At 34.6% G+C, this 19,970-nt stretch overlaps 1 protein-coding gene across 4 annotated transcripts in view; it reads right to left on the bottom strand.

Moving 5' to 3' along the window:
* The window catches only part of si:dkey-238i5.2, a 35,728-nt gene extending 24,315 nt beyond the window's left edge, over window positions 1–11,413 (bottom strand). For 3 of the 4 annotated variants that reach the window (XR_012387221.1, XR_012387222.1, XM_003199503.6), the window contains exons 1-6: window positions 10,819–11,413; window positions 2,638–2,805; window positions 2,443–2,543; window positions 2,247–2,361; window positions 1,704–1,775; window positions 1,349–1,464 (exon numbers count right to left, since the gene is read on the bottom strand). Coding sequence is in view for 1 of the 4 variants with exons in the window: in XM_003199503.6 (XP_003199551.2) it covers window positions 1,349–1,464; window positions 1,704–1,775; window positions 2,247–2,361; window positions 2,443–2,543; window positions 2,638–2,805; window positions 10,819–11,226 (980 nt within the window). In the remaining 3 variants the exon portion in view is untranslated. Of the gene's footprint in view, window positions 1–1,348; window positions 1,465–1,703; window positions 1,776–2,246; window positions 2,362–2,442; window positions 2,544–2,637; window positions 2,806–10,818 lie in introns of those variants that run through there. The other variant, XM_073916907.1, reaches the window with a different exon arrangement.
* Window positions 11,414–19,970: the final 8,557 nt, after the last annotated feature.

The raw sequence follows: 19,970 nt of genomic DNA, 5'->3' as shown, positions 1-19,970 counted from the left end.
TTCATAACACCCGGTTAAACTTTGTGGCCCATTTCCAGCTCTCATACATTAAAAAAATTAAAAGAAGACTGAATGGACTTGGGTCCATTGGTGTGTGTGCGCCATTGCATGCAAGGTTTCTGTATTTATAACCACCTCAGAGTATATTGGGGGTCGCGACTCACTGGCATTGTCATTTTGGGGGTCGCGGCCAGAAAAGTTTGGAAACCCCTGTTCTAGATGGTTACTAAGGCATTGCTAGGCGGTTGCTAGGGTGTTATAGATGGTTACTAAGGTGTTGCTAGGTGGTTGCAAAAGTTTCTGAGTGGTTGCTAAGGTGTTGCTAGGCAGTTGCTAAGATGTTCAGAGTGGTTGTTTGGCAGTTGCTAACATAAATTATTAATATGGTTCTTGTATAAATTAGTGTGTTGCTAGTATAAACTAGCATGTTGTTGGCATGAATTTAGTATCAATTAGTATGTTGCTAGTATGTTTATAGTATGAATTTAACATGTTGTAGAACGTTGATAGAATTAATTAGCATGTTGCTAGTATGATTATTATGTTGTTAGTATGCCCAATGTAAACTCAATGGCAGTTTTTTACAAAAAAGTCTATGGGACAGTTACTAAGGTTCTGTAAGTTGTTGCTAGCGTGTGGCTAGTAAGTTGAAAGGTCATCAGTGATTGGTAGATTGGTAGTCTGAGGTAAATGAGCGTAACCTTGAGTCTGTATGAAGGTCTGGCGCAAAATTATGAGGTCACAAAGTATGGTCCAATGGAAATTCAAATTTCCGGGTCAGTTAACCGCAAAACCGTAAATCGGATCAGTTGGAAAAGATATAGCAACTTAATTCAGTATAGTTTGGAGGTTGGGAATTAGTTTAGTGGTTGTAGTATGAACGATCTATGAGGACATGCGTTCTTAACATAGTCTAAGAAGAAGACAGGAAAAGAAGAATAAGTTGTTGTAGTATAACAGTAGGCTTTCTCAAACCACCATAATCAATTCAATGTGTTAGAAACCAAATCACAGCAATTACATGGAAATTTATGGTGTAAATCTCTTAATGGGCCAAAATTAGAATTACACAACTCAGATAAGTTTGGAATTAAATTTGTAGCAACAACATCAATACAATTTGTACCGTTCGTGGTCTAAGACTCAGTATCAAAATATAGGACCATAACATTACATCACAAAGCCACATGTCAAGTCGACTCCTGCATGACATTCACGGATTGCATTTTGGAATGATGTCATTTACTATTCCAAGCTTCAAATATGAGACCACAGTTCCCAAGTTTTTGTTTACTATTGTTTTTCGTGTTTACATGAAGACAATGAGAGTAAGGAGACTCTCGTTTACCAGAGAAACTCCTGGAGAAGTGCCCAGTTCTCCTTCACCTCTGCCTGTTTGCATGTAACTCTTCTGGCCAGGGTTGGGTGGAGAGTTGACAGGCGAGACGCGCACTCATTCAGCATCTGGAAAGAGAGTTGTCCAGGGAGGGGTGGGGTCAGGGAAGAAGGAAATGACAACATTCATTTGGAGTTCATTTGCTACAGTTGTGAGAGAGAAAAACTTGCCCGACTAATACAACAAGCTACTTTTTGCTTCAGTGAGGAATCATGCATCTAAAAAACAAGTGATTTTGTCAGGATCACATGTTTTCATGTTCTCAATTACACAAGGAGACAGTATTTCATCTAATAACTTGACTTACGTTGATCTGACAAGCAATTTCTCTCATCTCTTTGCCGCATTTTTGGATCTCGCCTGCCAATACACAGCTCCTCTGCAGAGAAGATAATCCTGAATAAGGACTTTTGTCAAAATGATGAAGTATAAAGACTGTTCTCTAAATGCCACTTTAAAAATGATGAAGATGAACAAGTAACTTAACCGTTTCCATTGTCAGAAGTACACTGCAATAAATTGCCATAAAATTTACAGTATTATTGGTTTTGGTTGCCAGTTATACTGTAAAATTTACAAGTGCACTGTAAATTAACAATTACAAGTGTGCTGTTTTACAGTAATACTGTAAAAATCGCCAGTGACACTGTAAATTTAACTGCAGCGGTTTACAGTATACTAAAATAGCAAACCATATCCTACCAATTTTTTTCAGCCCCTTTGATAATGGTTCTTAGCAAAACAGTATGGTACCAAACAGGTGGAGCTAGACGTGCTGATGAATGCTATTGGTTTATGGAGAATCATCACCAGCCTGTGCAACAAGTCTGAGGAACGACAACCTTTTTACCTTGTAGTTAATGGCACCAATGATGCTGTCAGCTTGTTGGTAAAACGAAGAGACATCTAGAGCCAACATGAGATCTTGATGATAGTCCCTTAGTAGTGACCTCAACTTCAGCCACCTGCAGAAAAACCAAACATTTTGTATCATTAAAAAAAGTGTAATAATGCTCAATACTCCATAGTGCTAAATGAAATCTTACGATTTGTCTGTGTGGTCTCTCGGGGTTTGCCTTTTACGAAATGTTTCCAATCCTAAATCTACAGCATCTGTGTTTTTCGGTAGAGGTCTTTCTGGTTCCTCCTGGCACAGGAGGATGCATTAAGTGTACATGAGGTAATGGTTCTTCTAGACACATTAATAAACAAAACAGAAGTATCTTTACAATGCATTTAACCTGCATCAAGTCCAGGCTCGCCGTCAGCTGGATGAGAGAGTTCTCAATGTCTTTGAGGTCTCTTCTCTGGCTGTGAGCCGTGTCCTCGGGTTGATCGTGTGGGAAGGCGGACATGCTGTAATCGTAATGCAGGTTCCTTATTTTCCTTCCTTTAGCCCATGGATCAGACTGCAATGGAATATAAATATTAAAAACTGCACTGAGGAAAGCTTGTTTAGAAACAATTCTCACTGCAGGTCAACTTAAAGAAGTGGTAAATACACTTAGAAAATTGGCAAAACTTCTCACAATTAACTGGCAATTATTTTAATTTACACACAAATGTGAAATTTTGAAATACAAAGACTATCTATCTATCTATCTATCTATCTATCTATCTATCTATCTATCTATCTATCTATCTATCTATCTATCTATCTATCTATCTATCTATCTATCTATCTATCTATCTATCTATCTATCTATCTATCCATCTATCTATCTATATACATACTGTACACACATACACACTTATATATATATAAGAAATTAAATAAAGATTAAATAAATCAGTTATTAGAAATGAGTTATTAAAACTATTATGTTTAGAAATGTGTAGAAAAAATCTTGTCTCGGTCAAACAGAAATTATATATATATATATATATATAAATATGTGTATATATATATATATATATATATATATATATATATATATATATATATAAATGATGTCAATTATTTAACATTTACGGTTTTTGTAAATAAATCAAATAATCAAATATGACTGTAGTTGTCACAGTCACCAGCAATCTAAGCCATGCAAGATAGCTGGAGAACTACAAATCTGCTGGTATATGGACTACAAGATGCAGTCATGCAACACACACACACACGTGCTCCAAGTCTTCATTGATTACACTCCCACAGTTGATGCTGCTCATGGACTGATTACACACACATATATATGGCTCACTTGGACACTCTCATTGCTGAGTCTGGTTGTACGTTACTGTGAACACTATGGCGTGTTTCCCTTGCCTAGTCTTGCCGTGTACCCATCTTTGCTTTGTTTTGTTTTGTTTGTTTATTCATGTCTGCTGCCTTTGATCATCCACCTGTGACCTGCTTATTGACTACGATTCTGGATTGCCTTTATTTGTTTCCTCCTGTGTTGACTGCTGCTTGCCTGACCATTCTCTGCGTAATAAAACCTGCGTTTTGATCCTCACTAGGAATAAGGTTCTGATGGTTTCACGGTATCACGTTATTGTGATTACTGCTCTGAAATGTATTCTTTTTAAATGTTTGGGATAAAAACAAAAACCTTTTCCCCTTTGAACACAATATATTTTATTTTTTGAAAGATTTATAACATTTTGTAGCAGTAAACATATTAGGCTAAACAATTTGAATGAATCATTGACTTCTGCTGTCTTCATTTGTTTCAAAAACACAGATTTCTTTACCATTTAAAACGGCATCTTTGGATATCTTTTCTGCTGAAGATACTGTGTCCTAAAAAAAAATTAAAAATGTAAACAAAAAATATTACACATACCTTAGGAACGGCTTTAAAGAAAATTTAGTTTTAAAACCTTGACTTTTCCAAACCGTGATATACCTAGAAAACGGTTATCATCCCATACCTAATTCTCACCCCTGTTGTCAGCGTCCACTTCACATTACAGTAGTACATTTTACAGGAAAATACTATTTCAGACTTTCTTTATAAAATCTCCATGTTTAATTCAGCATGTTCCTTTCCTTTGCGATGTATCTAATTATAAAATCTACTAGCCTTTTTAGAAAAAAAGATATCTTCCCCATTTTTATTTTTACTTTGCGCCAGTGACCTCATGCTTTTGACCAACAGACCATTTCTCATCTTGTAAATCTTCCAAAAGGCCTTACATCATTTATATTCCAGCAACTAATTCGACTTCCATGCCAAGTTCTGGTTCTTTTGGACTTTCTCAGCTGTTAGGCAATAAAATCATGTTGTTTGTTTGGGTACACGAAGCTCAGATTAAAGACCGAATCGATCCGAAAAGACTGCTTGCAAGAAAACGCGCCAAAACATTTCTTCAGCAATATCAAATATCTCCTCAGTGAACAGCTCATGTTTATGCACCTGTGTTTAGGACACCCAGGGGATTTTTACAATGTATTTTAGAGCGTAAAAACACAATAATAGCAGGATCTAAGTCTGTTGGCCCACCAACAATACATGAGCCTGAAGCAAGGTGTGGTGCTTCCAAATAATGATATCATCCATTAGCCGTGGTGCTTTATGGTGCAGATTTGTCTGGAGCAATCCCATACAGAAATCGGATATATAGCCATATATGAATATATAAATAAAATTGTTCCTACTTTACAATGAGGAATAGTCATAGTTCAATATTTAGTTATGCATTAATGAAATCCAACTTCAAATGATAGTTTTCAGAATATTGAATTTTCTGATCTAAACACAATGTAGCTGTTTTTGTGGCCTGTGCTTTTAATGCTAGATTTCCCCGCCCACCGTTCCCAAGTCCCAGTCAGAGTGTGCCTCAATCTCTGCCTCAACTACGTCAGATAAACACCACAGTGACGGACATGAAGAAAGCAGATCTCACTAATATTTGTGAGAGATGCTACAGTAAGAACTTTCCCAATGATTAATATTTGATATATTTGTTGAGGAGTTAATTCAAGCCTTTCTGCAACGATGAGTCACAAACAATGTCTTTACAAAGTTCACATACACACACACACAGACAAACCAACGCAATCTCATGGCAATTCGTAACTTTTTGATTTAATGGCTAATTCGTATGAATTCGTACGATCTAATTCGTACAATTTACTACTATTTGCTCATCACCCAATGACGGTTGGGGTTTGGGGTGGGGTTGGGTGCCACGCCTCCTTGTTAAAATCGTACTTTTTCATACGATTGAACTCATACGAATTCGTACAAATGAGTCACTAAACTGACAAAACAAAATACTTGCGTTTCGTTTGTGAGATCAGGCACACATAGCAAACACACACACACACACACACACACACACACACACACACAGCACGTGCATTTAACTTTGCACTGTTTTTGCATAACAAATGTGACAGGATACACATTAATATCCACTGCTGTATGGATATCCGTTATGTTAATGTACAAAATGAACCTTATTTAACGTCCACACGTTGGAATTGAAGCATCTTCTTTTATAATTGTTCTGACACGCGGCTGTAATGATAAAATAAAGATGTAAAAACACTGTAACTCATTACAAACATGCACTATTTTAAAAACATTTCAAACTTGTAACACTCATTCTTGATCACATTTGATAATGAATAATGATCACAGAGAGCTGAACTGATCTTTTAAACTCAGTTGCTTTGCACACGTCCTGGCTTGTTAATATGATTTTATGTGTTACTACGAGCACATGTTAATATGCTGTCAATCAATTCGGGAACTCCTATGTCACATTGCAGTGGACCTCAATATGGGAGGGATTTGGATCCTATTTTAACATCAAGAAATTTAAAAAAAGAGGGCTCAATTTTAACAGTCTATGAGCAAAGTCTAAATTGCAGGGGCCAAAAGCATTAAGGGTGTGTCCGAATCCACTTTTGCTACTTTAAAGATGGGATAACACACTCTGCGCCGCGGTGCATGGTCTAACAGGGTTCAGCTTATTCTCTTAAAGAGTTAAAGGTGTGTTTTGAGATTAAACCAATCAGAGTCTCATCTCCCATTCCCTTTAAGAGTCAAATGTGTCACGCCATGGCGCATTTGCAATTTACATGGCAAAATTTATAAATGAAAAAACTGAATTCTTCAAAATACTTAAGAAAACAGTTAAACAGCATCTGCAGCAAGAGGATATCGAGCCTCCTCCATTCTGCCTTTACATTCACATTCACTCTTTTGTGGATAAGGAAACACTGTTGTACGCTCTCCACTGAAGACATGCATTAGTCTACATAATTAATTTCAGATGTTAAGTGCAAAGATTTGTTTTGAAACTATTTCTAAATTCAGTTCTAATTTCCAACGAATAAATTAACAATAATAACGAAATGTGATTAAAAAAAACTGAGTTATATCCAAACACACATTTCATTATCCATATGGTCAAAAACCTGGCAGGTGGGCAAATCTAAGCTTGTTTTTATTAAAACAAATATAAATATGCATTTAATAAATACTACTAATTATAATAATAACATTATTTAAAAGCAAGTTGTCATGAATAAACTGAAAAAAGCCCCCGGAGATGAAGAAGGCATGAAAGTGGTGGTTTTTATATTTATAGAAAATAAAATTTTTTAAATATTTTAATCCTTTAATTCTTTTTCATTTGTAAAGATATTTGTGTATTGCTGTACATACTGTGTGTATTAAGCAATGTTTAAGCGAGCCGCACAACTGACATGCTCTGCGCTGCACTTTAGACTTTTTCTCAGCTGGTCTATTGTGCAGTCTATTTTAGTTCCTCAAAATAGCAACGTGCCAGCAATGCGCCTTAACACACCTCCTTTTTATACCGGAACACCTATAGGCACACATATGAGCGCAAAAAGGATTTGCTATTTAAACAGTGTGGTGCAAAACGTCAAATTGACTCTTGCTGTTACTAGCAAATAACATTTGCGTCACGTCTTGCGCTGCATTGTGCCGGGTATATGATACGGCCCAGAGTCTTGTTGCATTGCTATCACTCCAGTATGACTGTGGACACACGATACCTACACACAGTTATGTCCAAACAAATAACAAACAATGATTTTCATCATAGGTGCCATATGTATTAGACATCTATTTCTAAATCCTTTTATCAGCTTGCAAACCACACTTTGCCCTTCAACATTTATAGTGTGTTTTACGACTTATACAAAAAAAGAGGAATTAAGCATAAGTTGAGAAATAATTTGGCACTTATTTAGCCACAAAGTGCAATAGAGCCAATGGTTTAACCATTATCTGGCATCGTAAGTGTAGTTGTGCCATCAGTATATTCTCAGATCCTTTCTCTGTGATCCAGTTTGGAACCACTTCCCATTTTTTTGTGGAAATTACCAGTTCATCTGTGCTGTGGGCTTGTGTAATGAGGGGCCTGGCTATGACCTCATCTCAAAGAGCACAGTGTGCAAAACTGTAATAATCCACACACTTTTCAGCTTTTTCTTCCTCTCACAATAAGACAATGTGTTCTTGTTATATTCGCTGGAGCATGAAGCTTCATTTCTAGTTTTGCAGTGGGAAATGTGTTTGTGGAGAGTTTGCATGGGCAGACGGGAACTGTAACAATGTAACAAACAGCTCATAAAAAACAGCGAGAGACTGAGAGAATATCAAATATGGAGCTGCGCTGAGTTCTGCTGGTTTGCGATGCTTGTGAAAAACATGTTGTGATGCAGCTGCTAACAGAAAAGGCTTTCATTTGGAAATCATGGGATTGCTGTTGTTATTTTTATTAGTTCTGTTTACTTGGTTTGTTTTTGTTTGTCAGTGTGTGTAAACTAACTAACAAACAAACAAACAACAGATGTAAATCATAATATATTAAAATAATCATTTTTTTTCCAATTTAGCTAAACTAGAGGGAGAGTAAAAAACTAATTAATGAATAATCCAAGTTTCAAGTTTAACCCAAATTGACTTTTGAATTGGCATGTGTTATATTAATATTATTATTGTTAAAATTAATTATGAAATTATTATTATTATTACATTTTTACTTTTCATCGTCATTTTTGTTACATGTTTGCGAATTATTTTAACAAATGAAGATTTTTTAAACCTTAGTGATTTTTGCAAGAACTGATGAAAATATTTGAATAGATAATGCTTATATATACATATATATATATTTATACAACAGTTCTGCCTGGTTCTTGAATCTGATTGGCTGATAGCCGTGCAATATTCTGCAAATAGCAGCACTCGTCCAGCCTCGTAACCCTTCACCCCTGTGTATTACTCCGCCCATACAGCAACAAGCACAAGACGTTTTACAGTTTAACAAATATTGCTGCTGTTGGGCAACATAATGTTCTTTTGAGTTTTTTAATCAAGAATGTAGTTGTTTAGATTGTATAGGATAGTGCCTATTTTAAAATATTTATATTTTCCAAGAGACAGCACGTTGACGGCCACCTTACATTAGCCTGTCTTTGAGCAAAGACGGTTGATGATTTTCATCCACAAAACGGCAACAGAGACACATAATAAGCTCTAAAAGAAAACCAGCATTTTTTTAAGCTACAGCCGATCAAATCATTATTAAACATGTAAATGACTTTCGATCTTTCTCATATGTATGTTGTAGTGCTGTAATTATAGCATAGTAATCCTGTAATCTCCCGATTGCAACAGAGAAATATTAGTAAATCTCTGTAGTCTGAAGGCATTGCATGCCGTTCAGCCTTATAATCTTAAAATGTTAGCAAAATCACCTGTTTTGTGATCACTTTAGACATTATGCTAGAGAATCATTCAAATACTAGCTCTAAAGTGACGTTGGTGTATGAGCAACAGTTCCTGCTGTTCTGATGACAGCTGCAGATGTGAAGAAATGGCGGAAGAAAGTAGTTCCTCATACAAAAGGGGTTTTAGCCTCTCTGTGTTTGATTTTCTTTGTTATATACATGATTATGCCACCAAACTGTTGTCTAAGCACAATATCACACTCGTATATAGCAGTGCGATTTGGCTGTATATTGTCACTGATGGGACCCTAAAGGATGCCTCCCACCAGTGCCGAAATACAGCCATATCGCACAGCTACTTGTGTGATATTACTCATATATATGTATACATAGAGTTAAAGTCAGAATTATTAGCCCCCCTGTTTATTTTTTCCTCAATTTTTGTTTAATGGAGAGAAGATTTCTTCAACACATTTCTTAACATAATAGTTTTAATAACTCATCGCTAATAACTGATTTATTTTATCTTTGTCATGATGACAGTAACAAAAATTTTACTAGATATTTTTAAGACACTTCTATACAGCTTAAAGTGACATTTAAAGGCTTAACTAGGTCAATTAGGTTAACTAGGCAGGTTAGGGTAATTAGGCCTTTTATTGTTTAATGATGGTATGTTCTATAGACAATCGGAAAAAGATTATAAGCTGAAGGGGCTAATAACTTTGACCTTAAATGGCTTTGAACAATTAAAAACTGTTTTTATTCTTGCCGAAATAAAAAATCAGACTTTCACCAGAAGAAAAAATATTATCAGACATACTGTGAAAATTTCCTTGTTCTGTTAAACATAATTTAGGAAATATTTAAAAAATTAAAAAATAAAGGGGGACTAAAAATTCTGACTTCAACTGTATATATATATATATATATATATATATATATATATATATATATATATATATATATATATATATATATATATATATATATATATATATATATATATATATATATATATATATGTGTGTATACACACACACACACACACACACACACACACATACATACATATATATATATATATTAGTGTGTGTGTGTGTGTGTGTGTGTGTGTGTGTATACATACAAGTGTGTGTGAACGTATATATTTGTGTGTATAAATATTTTTACAGAATTTTCTTGCATACAATTTTGTGTTTAAATTATATAATTATATTCATATTTTAGACAACATAGACATATGTATATAGTAGTATAGTGTATAGTAGTGCATAGTATATATTTCTGTAAAAACTGATGAAAATATATGATATCAGTTTTGTTATATATTAAATGTACATGTGTATTAAATGTATATGAATGTTTTTATAGTATATAAATATATCATTTACAATCACATTTTAATGTGTGTCTCTGTGTGTGTATATGCACAGGAATGTATATATTTATATATTTCTGTCTAAACATATTTAATTTACAGATTTTTTGCATACAATTTTGAGTTTAACTAATATGTATATTTTCGAAAACATAGACTTGTATGTATCTTTGAAAAACGGATTGAAATAAAATAATATTAAATGATCTTCTATATTAAATGCATGTGTTTTTTTATAAAATATATATATATATATATATAATAATGAATTTAACATATATTTGTCATAAAAGAAATATGAATTAATAAGTTTCATAAAAGCATTCAATCATTTAAATAAAAAATAAAATATATTAGATAAATTAGAATATATTAAAAGCTGCTCACCTCCAGCTGTTCACCAAACTCGTCACTCAGTCTTTCCTCAACCAGAAACAGCTTTTCAGTAGACGTGCTTGGTTTGTTCCTCTCACTTATTGTCCCATTAAAATCAGTGACATGGCATTCGACCTGACCATCTACGTTTGCACACATCGCAATCTTCCTGATAGACCTCGATGAAGCTGACGGTGATGGAGAATCTCTCTCATCTTCCTCTTTAATATCATCTGAAAGCCCCTCCACAGGTGTAGATGGACAACCATTAGATTCATCGTTCAACTCGCAGCAGTCCAGAACGGCACCAGGAAGGATGATGCCCACATAATCCAGACATTTAGTTTCAGATGGGACAGACAACTTGGTCCCGATGGTGAAAGGTTGGATCCTCTTCATTGCCCTTGACGCTTGAATCATCTAATTAGGAAGCAAAAAACCACAAAACTGTTAAACATCATCTTAAATGTTCATTCCTTTGGTAAATCCAAGTGTAAAGTCAGGAAAGTCGGTGCAGTCTGAATTGTTTTTTAAGCACTAAGAGACTTTTAGAGATGCAGGAACACTGGAGAACGTGCTGCACAGACTTGGAGAAAGCGCGAGGAAGGGAGAGTTGAGCAGAAACAGGGTGATGTCATCATACTCAGTCACGGCCCCATTTGGAGGGAGAGAAAGAGAGAGAGAGAGGGCTGTAAACCCAAGCTGTAAAAGCTTCCTCCCAAAATAAGAAGTTGTGGGCAGATAAGAGTCAGAGTCGAGCCCTCGCTGAGGCCTTGCTTCTCAACAATGATGTCATTTATTTTTCCCCAGCTGTTCCTTTTTTTCAGACAGCCCTTTTGTCATACATGCAGCATGCAAACATTTTGTATAACAGAAAATGCACCTTTTTGTCCATCTGTTGAGTGGTAAATAAGCATTAGGTGAGAAGATGCAAGAGGTGGTAAGTGGTTTATGGCCTCATAGTATTATCTAAATGTTTACAGAGCAGCGACGGGGGGAAAACATTGCACATTCTGGCTGTGGCCCTCGTCTGATTCAAACCAGGTGTTTGGTGCAGTGTGTTGGAACAGGCTACTGTAGAACACTTGCCTGTTAGGATCGGCCTTATCTCTAAATGCTGGTAGTCACTTTATTTTGTGTGAAATTTAGTTTTGCTGAAGTAAAAGTGCATAATATAATGTAACATAACATAACAAAGTATAATATAGGCTGGGTCAGTAGGGATTTCTGTGTGGAGTTTTGCATGTTCTCCCCTTGTTCACCTGGGTTTCCTCTGGGTCCTTCGGATTCCTCCACAAGTCCAAAGACATGCGGTATAGGTGAATTGGGTTAGCTAAATTGTCCATAGTGTATGTGTGTGCATGAGTGTGAATGGATGTTTCCCAGTGATGGGTTGCAGCTGGAAGGGCATCCGTTGCATGCGTAAAAACATGCTGGGTAAGTTGGTGGTTCATTCCGCTGTGGCAACCCCATATTAATAAAGGGACTAAGCCAGAAAGAAAATTAATAATATAATATAATATAATATAATATAATATAATATAATATAATATAATATGGTATAATATAATATAATATAATATAATAACAAAATAATATAATATAATATAATATAATATAATATAATATAATATAATATAATATAATATAATATAATATAATAACAAGATAATATAATATAATAACAAAAGAATGTAATATAATATAATATAATATAATATAATATAATATAATAACAATATAATATAATATGATATAATATAATATAATACAATATAATACAATATAAGTACAATAAATAGTTACATGCTAATTGAATCTTAAATTTATTTATTTTAACAAACACAATGACTTGAAGCTCATGATTTATGAATGCTATTATACTTTTTTCTTCTTGTTTTTTTTAGGTACTAAAATATTGTTTTTATCAGGTGCAGGTGCAAAAGAAGGAAAAAGAAAAGGAAATTAGCATCATGTAAACAAAAGATTGTAGGTCTAGATAAGGTTGTCACTTGTCTAGACGTCAAGATTAATTGTACTTGTCCCACATTGTTGTACAAAGAACAGAGATTCCTCACAGAGATACAACAGCCATAGTTTGCGCCCCTGAGTAAGAATCTGTGCAGCAACATGATCTTGGATTCCTTTCGATGTGGCTCATCCTTTAGCTTGTCTTTTCATGAAGAGACACCAAAGTGTGAACAAAGACTTTAGTCACAGAGGCTCCCTGCAGATCTTTTTTCCCTCGGACTCATGCTGGACTTTTCTGGGTTTCCTCAAAGTTTAAAGTCAAGAAATTTCACAAACAATTATGGAGGTGCAGCCACAGAGTCATGGAGATTTTCTGTATGGGATTGTGCTGTAACTGAATATTTTGATTGGTAAATCTTTTGTACATTAGTCTGACATTTGAGATGATGACGGATGACTTCTCATGGTCTAACTAGAGGCACTTATGATGTAATGCTTTAAACGGCTGTTCACGTCCTACTAGAGTTTTTTCTTTCTGTTTTTACAACTTCCATGAGCTAATCATTCTCATTTGAATTTAACTTAATTTCTTGTTTTTCATCTCTGGGGAATTTCTGTTAAAGGCAAAATTTATTTTTTTAAATAATTTACTCTCCCTACATTTCTAGTTCCAAACATTTATGAGGCATAGATCACCCCCAAAAAAGAAATGTCTCCACTATTTACTCTCCTTCAAGTGGTTCCAAACCTTGAAGAGTTTCTTTCTTCTGTTAAACACAAAAGAAGATATTTTGAAAAATGTTGGAAACTTATATTTACTACTAAAGTCGATGGTTACATGATTTCAGTTTACTTAAAAATATATTCTCTTGTGTTTAACAGAGGAAAGAAACTCATAAAGGTTTGGAACCATTTTGAAGTTCACTTGAAGGTGAGTAAATAGTAAATAAAATTTTTTTTTTTGGTGAACTATCCCTTTAGGTATGAGTTAGATGCAAAATATTCATCAGAAACCAGGTTCAGTTGGGCACGACCATTTCTCCTCTGGCCAAACGTCTTGTGCAGAGCTGCAGTCTAGGTGCCGGAGGCTGGAGAACGCTGGACCGCAGCTGAAACTGTATGTCCCTGGAGCGTCACAGGAATCAGTCTCATGCTTTTCACTTCTGCATGACCACCACAGCAGCTGCTCAGGATACAGCCTGGTCCAGAATTATGTATACCTTGGGATCATCTCGTCTTGAATCAAATCAGTGGTGCTGCATAGTCTCTGAGTGCCTCGGGATGAGTATCCCCAGGTGGAAATAGAGAATAAAGAGAATAATTAGCGTAGCTGCTGTTCATAGTGTATACAAACAAGATGCAAAAACCTGCGTGGGGCACATTCATGTATCATACCGCAAAGTGATGCACTGAGTGTATGCTTTGCTAAAAAGATAGGTCTTTAATTTTGCACTGAGAGAGTGTCTAAGCCTCAGACATTATCAAGAAGGCTATTCCAGAGTTTAGGAGCCATAAATGAGAAGTCTCAACCTCCTTTACTCGCCTTTGCTAGGTAAGACTAGCTTCAGATAAGACTGACATTTGAGATAATAATGATTGACTTCTCATGATTCAACTAACTAGAGGCACCTATGATGTAATTCTTTAAACAGCTGTTAAAGATGATTTCCAACTACACTGTAAAACAATAGTTGACTTTACTTTAAAAATATTGAGTAAACATTCCCTTAAAAATATTAAGGAAATGAACTAATTATAAAAATTAAGTTAAGTGAACTTAATAGTTGCAACAGAAAGACTTTACATTTTGTAAGTAAAATCAACTTGCTACTTTTAAGGCAATGAGTTTACTCATTTTTTAAAGTGTTTGCTTCTTACTGTGTAGTTTTTTTCCCCTGTATTTGTTTTCAAACCTCTGTGATAAAGCTCTTCATTGACTGCTCTCATTTGAATGAGATTTTCATTCTTGTTCTTTATCTCTGGGGAATGTTAAGTATGTGTTAGGGGAGTCAGACAGTAGATGGATGGGGATACGTGACTCTTGAAACCTTGAGGAGGAGGGGGAAGAAAAAAGGAGTGAGGGAGAGTTAAGCAGATAAAGGTGAGGTCATCATGGTCTCGGCTGCAGACAGATGAGGCTGTAAACCACAGCTGTAAAAACTTCCCCCCTATAATGAGAGTAAGTAACAAAGACCGTTTTGACATACATTAAAACTGACATTGTCTTGGGTAGAGACGCCATAATCATGCATATAACAAAACAGGGGACTTTTCTGTAATGTTGTAAGTTAATGTAAGTTAGTGTTTATTTTTAAATTAATTTGTATATATTTTGGCTGTTGTTGAGATCCAGGTATTTTCAAATGTACTTTTTTTTTATCAAAGAGACCAGAAAAATTCTGAAGAATTTCATTATAATTGTTTTATTATTATTATTATTATTATTATTATTATTATTATTATTATTACTATTATTATGTTTTAATTAATTTTTTTATTGAAATGGCCAAATTGTGACTAAGGACAGTTGAATGTGCTGGCCAGTTTGTTTGTTTTTTTTTTTTGTCTAATAAATGATAGTAGGCTACTTTTTTTTATTTTACTTTAAAACTTTAACAGATTGCTATTTTTCCTAATGATATATGATGTAAAAAAATTTGTATTTTAAAAATTAGTCTAGTTTAAATTTTTTTTATTGCAACTTTTTAGGAAATATTTTTAGTAGGTCATTAAATTGTGGTTATGATGATCTCTGACTAGTTAATCCAGCAAAAAATTCAATTAAATGCATTAAATCTTATAGTATTAATTAATTAATATTTTATCCATAACCCACAGTAAATACAAATAGTAGTTAATAGTAATAATAAAAAGCAACAACATGCAAATAAAAAGACCTTCGCCTTTATTTTTTTCATAGATTGTGTAGATTAGTACGTTATAAACGACACAGACTGATTTTATAGCACCAGGTTAAACTTTCTGACTCCTTTATGATATTCAAATAAATTGAAAATAAATACAGGCCACAATTGAACATTGAAGATGATCTCTAAAATTAAACCAATAGACTTGTGCTGAAAACATGGCGTCCACCAGGCTCATTGAGGTGAGGTTAATGTTAAATTAAACAAATGAATAAAGGATTATATAAATTATAGCCTATAATTGTTAAGACTGTTGCACTTTTTTTGTGTTGGCAATATGCTCATGTTTATATAGGCCTGCTGTTGTGTGTGCAACATTGGTATAGCCTATTTATAACCAACTCTGAGGAATTTCGGGGTCGCGAGTCACAGGCAATGTTACTTTGGGGCTCGCGGGCTGAAAAGTTTGACAACGCCAATTAAAACATCCTTAGCACGTAGTCCTGTATAAGACTGAAAATTTATTCACAATGGTTTAAAAAAAAGACTTAAAAGTCTTACATTTGTAAGTAAGTGCATTTCTCAAAATAGCACATAGGCTACAAATAGCAAAACAGACAGTCTCTTAATTGCTTAAAATCCTTATTCATTTCTTAATGAACATGTCAGTGCCGTCATAATGACAGTCATTGTGTACAGATAAGACGTCCGTCATGTTTAGAGTCAGACCGAATCTGTGGACATATTTTGGTATTTCTGCACAGAATTGTAAAAATCTGCGGATTTATGCTCAATTATTTTGGGAGTATCAAAAACCTTATTATTAGGCTATATTAAATAAAAAGTAATGCCTTTTTAACTTGTATTTAATGTTTACAATGCAAATCCAATTAGATCCTCTTTATTTGGTAAACAAAGCAAGTATTTCGTATAATAAATAATATATAATTAATATGAATATTTTCATATTACTCAATAATATCACTGTAAATAATTAAAAAATTGAATATAGATTTACACATTTACTCAAGTAAATAAACAGAATTAATGATGGGCTAAGAATCTAGAATTCTGCGCACGTAGATTCTGTGTGGGCCTAGTCATGTTGTCAGTATAACAGTGTACTGTGGAGGGATGTTCTGATGTAAACTGTGGCTCATTTATTTATTTATTTGCAGTTTATACTGTAATTTGTTGCCAGATCATGTCATTGTGATACAGAAAGGAAAAGACAGCACTACATAGGACAAAGTAAAAAAAAAAGTAAAAATGTGAATATACGGTAGGACAATCTCCTTTCAGATGCACCTCACCTTCATTAAGTCCAGATTGACCAGGGAGCAATTTACCAATTATAGATTTAGAAAAAAGGTCTAATGGAAATGTATAGAAAAATGCATTATGGCTAAATATTATGACAACTTGTTCAACTTCTTTTATACATATGTATAACTTGACATTAACTTTTTTTCTTCACCACCCACTGGTCATTTTCACAAGACAAATTTGTTATTAATTGCTAATAATTTGTTAGACTACTTTATTGTTAAACCATGCTGCATACAAATGCATTCAACAGACTTATATGACAGACAGTGTATTGCTGTAGAGGACAAATAAAACACGAGGCAGGTGTTTAGAAAGAGTATAGTTTATTTTGTTTGACCTGCAAACTTATCTAAACAAGATAAACTTTCAGAAAACAGCCCGGAAACATAATGCGCGCGCTCATGAATATAACCCGCGGTTGTCTTTGACAGTTGTCCTTCAATAGTCCTTCTTTGCTCAACAACTCAGCTGAAAAACAAAGCAAAACATTACAACAGCCAGACATAGAGTTTAAACATTACAGTTACCTTGGTTTCTATTTTAAACTATAGTAAACTAAAGTTTAAATCTATAGTTTAAAATAGACGATGAGTGGGCCTCGCTGCTCCCACCCACCATAACCCTCGCAGCGGGGTCCCACTACCTTCCTCCCGTGTTTCCCTGAGGGTCCTTAGGGCTTGTATGATCCCTGCCTAGGGTTCACAAGCCGCCTCGCCCCAGGGAGTGCACTTGCTAACCGGGCACCAGCCCGTGCCACTGGTCACTGGAATGTTGCTCGGCGGCACATTTCGAGCAACAAACACGTAATATTCTTGCCGATATTGCCTTTATGTATGCAAACCGCAAGGAACTACAGCACAGACGGGCCCGAGTGAAGCCTCACGAAGCGGCCTTCGTGAGATTGGCGTGGCTCCACACTCGTACCGTCAGGTATTGAACTCACCTTGGTCAAGTACAAACAACAACACCGGGCGAACTGACAAGACTGTGAGAGAACCGATGAGCTTTATAGGAATGCATATGCAAATGTTAACAATGCGAGAGCACACCTTATTGGAGTACACGGGGTCGGAGTTTTCCGTCACGGCGAGTTGCGGTCGGCTGTAGACAAAAAAACATATTAAATATATTGATCATATATTTTTACATTTTTGGTGCTGTGTAATATTCTGGGATGCATTAGAATATGGAGACAGATGAATATAATTAAAGACAGATGCGGGACATTAGAACAGAAAGTGAGCCCGGCTAGGACACCCTGCTCTGACTGACAAACTCCTAACGGTGGTAAGCTTCTGATTATGCAAGAACGCTATCTACTAGCGGTCACATAACCTAATGCTACTAACCAACTAACACGACCAAAAGGTCGAGGAGGTCCAGCATTTGTCCTTTAAATGATTTTATGTAATTTGTTTTTGCGGCTGTTTGCTCACTTCCTTCGTTGAAACACCTGTCGGTGCACATTTAAATGCACAATTCTATTAAAAACATGTTTACTATAAGCATAAAACATGTTCTAACTTTTCAGGCCGTTAGCCTGGGGGGCTCGGAAGACCCACCCTTAATGAATAATTGTCTAGAATTTGTCCCATACATGAGCTCATTTGTCCTGTTTTGACTGCTATGCCATCATAAAAGGCAAACGGAGTCCTCTCTCGGCTGTTGCTTCGGTGGGACTACAATCTGATGTAAGAGAAGTCTTCTTTCACTACTGTACTGTTTTTTTAAACAGAGAAAACATTTTACAGGTAAATTTATTGTAAATCTTGGACCTTATTTCTGAAATAAAAATGAGCAATAAAATATCCATGTATTTTCAAATGTACTTTTTTTTTTTACCACAGAGACAAAAAAAAAATCTGAAGAATTCATTTTATTTGTTTTATTCTTATCACTATACTCTTCTTATTTTTATGTTTTAATTGTGTTTTAATTTAATTTGCTGGCCAGTTTGTTTTTTGTCTAATGATCGTACTCTAATTTTTTTTTAACTTTAAAACTTTAACAAATTGGTATTTTTTCCTAATGATATATGATGTAATAAATTTGTATTTTTTAAAAAATTGTCTTGTTTTTTGATTGCAATTTTTTAGGAAATATTTTAAGCACATCAAAAAGTGTGGTTATCATGACATCTGACTAGCTAATCCAGCAGGGGAAAAAAAAAAAAAAAAAAAAAAAAATATATATATATATATATATATATATATATATATATATATATATACATATCACTAAAATGCTGTATTTAAGTCTCATAGTTAACTAGAAACTGAGGCGTATAACTGCAAAAAAAGTCCACTTTTTGAGAGAAAAAGAACCACCCCTTTCACCTGGCGGGCTATGGGTCTGATTAATCACAGTTCTAAAAGTAAAGGTTTTTTATTATTAATGCCTAAGAGCACACAATCTAAGATCTCTTTGCACAAAAAAAATCTTAATATTATGAAATTGTTCTTTGCATGATATAAAAAATGGCTCTTTAAATAATTTTACACTAAAATGTTTTTAAGGGAAACAAATAAGGATTCTTCATGGTTCATCTTGCAAAATTTTTATTGTGATTAATATTAGGGGACATTGCAGACACTGTTGTGCATTTCCGTCAGTTTCTCAGAGACAGTTTTTTTTTTTTTTTGCGGAAACCCAAAGTTTTAATGTAGTAAACTCACATCTATTGGATGCGCACCCACATTGCTATGATATGTGTACATATGATAATTTATGCAGAATTTAAACCTGAACAGACAAAGTCAAACGTTGCAACTGACCTAGAGCAGGGGGACGGTTGCAACAACCCACAGGGACATTTACAACATTCATTAAAATGTAATAAAAAAAATAAAATCTAAAACATCAGGTGGGAATTTATTTATTTTTATTTGTTTGGTAAACAGACTAAATGTAAATTGTTTAAATTGTTAAATGTGTTAAATTGGCCATATAAATACAGACTATTAAAAGAACAACCAACAGAAAAAAAGTTATCAGACT

The sequence above is a fragment of the Danio rerio genome, chromosome 11 (genome assembly GCF_049306965.1).
Source record: "Danio rerio strain Tuebingen ecotype United States chromosome 11, GRCz12tu, whole genome shotgun sequence".
In the NCBI taxonomy this organism is placed as follows: domain Eukaryota; kingdom Metazoa; phylum Chordata; class Actinopteri; order Cypriniformes; family Danionidae; genus Danio; species Danio rerio.
Note: the sequence above shows the minus strand (reverse complement) of the source record. Positions and strands in the feature narration are given on the sequence as shown.